General features: G+C 41.2%; 1 protein-coding gene across 1 annotated transcript in view; it reads right to left on the bottom strand.

The window, feature by feature from the left end:
* The window catches only part of SLC26A2 (solute carrier family 26 member 2), a 36047-nt gene that overhangs the window by 7365 nt on the left and 24513 nt on the right, over positions 1 to 4169 (bottom strand). The window contains exon 2 of the mRNA XM_017875799.1: positions 364 to 1087. Within this exon, the coding sequence (XP_017731288.1) occupies positions 364 to 1062 (699 nt within the window). The 5' untranslated portion in view covers positions 1063 to 1087. The remainder of the gene's footprint in view (positions 1 to 363; positions 1088 to 4169) is intronic.

The following is a 4169-nucleotide window of genomic DNA, read 5'->3' on the forward strand; positions in this document are numbered from 1 at the left end:
AAAAAAAAAAAAAAAAAAAAAAAGAAAACTCCTGCACTCTCAACCCCCATTTTGTTACCTACTTGCCTCACTGCTAATGCTGACTCTGCCAATACCCAGCCACAAATAATCTCAAGCAAAGCCAAGATTTTCTGACATGTAAAATTAAGGAGCTGTACTGGGTGGTGGAGGTCCAATGAACCAGCCTTATGTTACTTGTGGAGTCAGGTTAGGGTTTGAATTTTGCCTCTACCCTTCATACATCCTGAACTCTCAATAAATGGTAGCTTTAATTATTGTGATTCCTACGATCCCTTACAGATATGAGATTTCATGTACTAGACTACTTTTCTAGAAATAACCAATTGTTTCATTGCTCCTTACCTGATAAACTCCAGCCATAAATGTTACAGTGCTGCCAACCATAATTGCATAGCAACTTTTGTCACATATCCTGCCTGATGTGTGATTTAATAACATGCTCCCATTTGAAACCATTCCTAAGGAAGGAGCACTATGGGCATTGTCATAGCCAGCTTTCTGTAGTTCTCGGTCAACTGTCTCACCAATCATAAGGCACAGTACTCCAAAAATGCCCACAGAGATGTGACGGGAGGTACCCAAGAGGAAATAAATGATGCTGGCAAAAAAAGATGTGTACAGACCATAGACAGGTTCTTGGCCAGCCAGCAGGGAATAAGCAATGGACTGGGGCACCAATAATATGCCCACAATCAAGCCCGACATCACATCCCCTAAAATGTTTTTCTTTAGGTCGTATTTTGGGAGCCACTGCAAAACAGGAAGGAAACCTAAAATCATATTTTTGGCTTTGGCTGGACTGCACTGGCAATTCTTCTGCAGCTTTTTAATAACAAACTCCTTGAAGTTTGTATCTGATTTCTCTTGACACTCAATAAGGATCCTATGATAAGGCCTGCATTGATCATTGGTCTCCAATTGCTTGAAGTCAGTACTTGATTCCCTTTGAACCTCCAGATGGATCCCAGATGGAGAACTGTCATCTCCTTCAGTTGAGTCTCTGGGTGAAAGGTCATGTTGCTCTTTACTTTCCGAAGACATTTCTGGAGACAGATGGTTCAGCTTCCTACACCAGAGAAAATGCCAGTGTAAATACCAGTGTTCATCAATAAAGTAATTCTCAGTGCTCACATATACTAACAATTCTACTTGTCATTTCATGAGAGTTAAGAGGAATTCCGTTTTCGAATAGGTATCTTATGTCCCTTTTCCTTAATTGACCCTCATTTGTCTTGGTTAGGGGAAAAAAAAAAAAAGACCAGAACCAGACCATAAATAGCCAAGTCAAAGCAAATAACTGGCTGGGCACAGGACTTCCCAAGAGTATAAACCATTAAGGATTCTTCTCCATATATGCCTGGCTCCCCAACAGTTTTTCCTCCGGAAAAGATGTAAGGGCAGCCTGTCTCCTTTCCATACATATGCTACCAGTGGTCTTCTTCTCAGGTTTTTCACCTCCCAGGCAGACTGCAAAACAGGATCTGGTCTTAACCCCTACCTTAACCTTAACCCTGACCTACCAGTCCCTGAAACAAGGAAGATGGTCCCTTTATATCTTTTGGTCCCTTTTTAAACAACCTGCTAAATGTTGAAACTAAATAGAAGAAAAACTAGTTTGCAACGTAAAGATAAATGTTTTGGCAATAAAAGAAACTAAGGCAGAACGCATTTGCGTCTTTGAACAGTACTCCTTTGCTTGGTAGGAAAGAGGAGAGAAGTCGATATGAGGGTGCTGAATGTAAAGGGCATAAATAGGGTCGATGGGCCAAGTGTCTCATACATGCTGTAGAAGGTTTTGGTCTATTCCACTATGTTCTAGTACGGAGTCATCTGCCCTGTGGGCAGGGCCCACATTCATGCAAGATTCACTTTACTATTCTAAGTACACACTCTGAAACACAGGTTGAATAGAGAAATAATGTTGCCCTGCACTTCCCCTTGGAGGCAATACAGGTGATCCTCCATCTCTGTGTCCTAGACTATAAAACTAATGCCATAAGATCTACCACTAGGAACTATAGGAAAACAAAGGAGGTAAGAATAGCCAAAAAGAGAGAAAGGACAACAACAAATAATAAGTCTAATAACCAGAGAAAGAGAAAAGATGAACCAGGCTCTCAAAGGAGTAGCGCATAAATTGTTTACCAACTACTTCATGAATTAGTGCCTTTACATAAGCTGTTTACTTAGCTTAGAATGGCCATCTACCTCTTTGCCTGTCATGATCCTAATAATTTTTTTTAAAACCTAGTTACAATGCTACCTTTTCCGAAAGCACTAACCCATCTCCCCTAGCCCAAATGAAATACTACACCCTCTGTGTCCCACAGCATGTTGCACCTCCATCATAGTACTAACCACACCCTTGTATTAGTGAAGTAGGAATCTCTCTAGCTCCTGGAGGAAAGACATGTTGTTCATCAGTGTAATCTGAACGTAATGTAACACTGAGATAGCAGGCTTACAAAACATTTGAATGAATGAATGAACAAATGAACAAACATTTGTGACTGTGGCCAGATAGAAACAATTCTTTTTTTTTGAGATAGAGTTTCACTCTGTCGCCCAGGCTGGAGTGCCGTGGTGCGATCTTGGCTCACTGCAACCTCCGCCTCCTGGGTTCAAGCAATTCTCCTATCTCAGCATCCTGAGTAGCTGGGATTACAGGTGCAAGCCACCACACCCGGCTAATTTTTGCATTCTTAGTAGAGACAGGGTTTCACCATATTGGTCAGGCTAGTCTCAAACTCCTGACCTCAGGTGATCCACCGCCTCAGCCTCCCAAAGTGCTGGGATCACAGGCACAAGCCACTGCGCCCGGCCGAGACAATATATTTTAGACGAAGGACTCAGGAAGTTTCTTGTTTTGGAACTGACAGAAAAATGGGCCCTTGTGAGGTTCTATAAACCTAATGTTACAAACTGCCAAAATCCAGGACCTATGACTTATTCAAGAACACAAGATATGTAAAAGTAACCCATATTCATTTTGTTTAGGTTTAACAAGAGTAAATATTTTAATGGTCTTCTGAAGTAGATAAGGAAAGAAAGAATAGACTTAGGTGACCACTGGCCCTGAGAAAATCAATCAGGTTGATGGATACACCCAGCAGCTCTTTGCTCCACAATGCAACCAGTCTGTGACTCTCCTGTCATTTCCTGCTTTCTTGAGCTAGCCTGAGTGCACCAATGTCCTGTTTTGGAGAGCTCTTGGTGATTTCTGGGTCAAAAGTTTTTTCCAAACTTATGATATGCAAAAGACACGTAAGAAAAAACTAATAGAATCCAAATCTTGCCCTGTATGGCTGCTATCTGGGAAGAATATAGATAAAAATACTAGAAAGTAAAACAAAGAAATGGAAACTGTAAGAAAAGATCAAACAAGGAATGCTAAAAGTGAAAAACACAGTAACACAGATGATGAATGCCTCTGATAGGATCATTAGTAGACCTGAAAGCCAAAGAAAGAATCAATGAACTCAAAGACAGGTAAATAGAAATTACCTAAACTAAAATGCAGAAACAGTTTAAATAACAAAACAAAACAAAACAAAAAACCCCCAATATCAACAATGTAACATAACATCCAAGAGCTGTGGGACACATCAAAGTATCAAACACACGCATAATTAGAATACCAAAAGAGAGAGAATGGGCAGAAGAAATATTTCAAGATATAATGGCCAAGAAATTTCCAAAATTAATGAGAGACATCAAAATATAGATCCAAGTCACCTGAGGTCAGGAGGTCAACACCAGTCTGACCAACATGGTGAAACCCAGCCTCCACTAAAAATACAAAATTAGCCCGGTGTGGTGGCACACGCCTGTAATCCCAGCTACTCAGGAGGCTGAGGCAGGAGAATCGTTGGAACCCAGGAACTGGAGGTTGCAGTGAGCCAAGATCATGCCATTGCACTCCAGTCTGGGCAACAAGAGGAAAACTCCTTCTTAAGAAAAAAAAAAAGAAAGAAAGAAAGAAAAGAAAAGAAAAAAGGCCGGGTGCGGTGGCTCACGCCTGTAATCCCAACACTTTCGGAGGCCGAGGCAGGCGGATCACAAGGTCAAGAAATCAAGACCTTCCTGGCCAACATTGTGAAACCCTGTCTCTATTAAAAAAATACAAAAATGAGCTGGGCATGGTGGCG

This window comes from Rhinopithecus bieti, unplaced genomic scaffold (genome assembly GCF_001698545.2).
Source record: "Rhinopithecus bieti isolate Rb0 unplaced genomic scaffold, ASM169854v2 scaffold_7673, whole genome shotgun sequence".
Taxonomy (NCBI): Eukaryota; Metazoa; Chordata; class Mammalia; order Primates; family Cercopithecidae; genus Rhinopithecus; species Rhinopithecus bieti.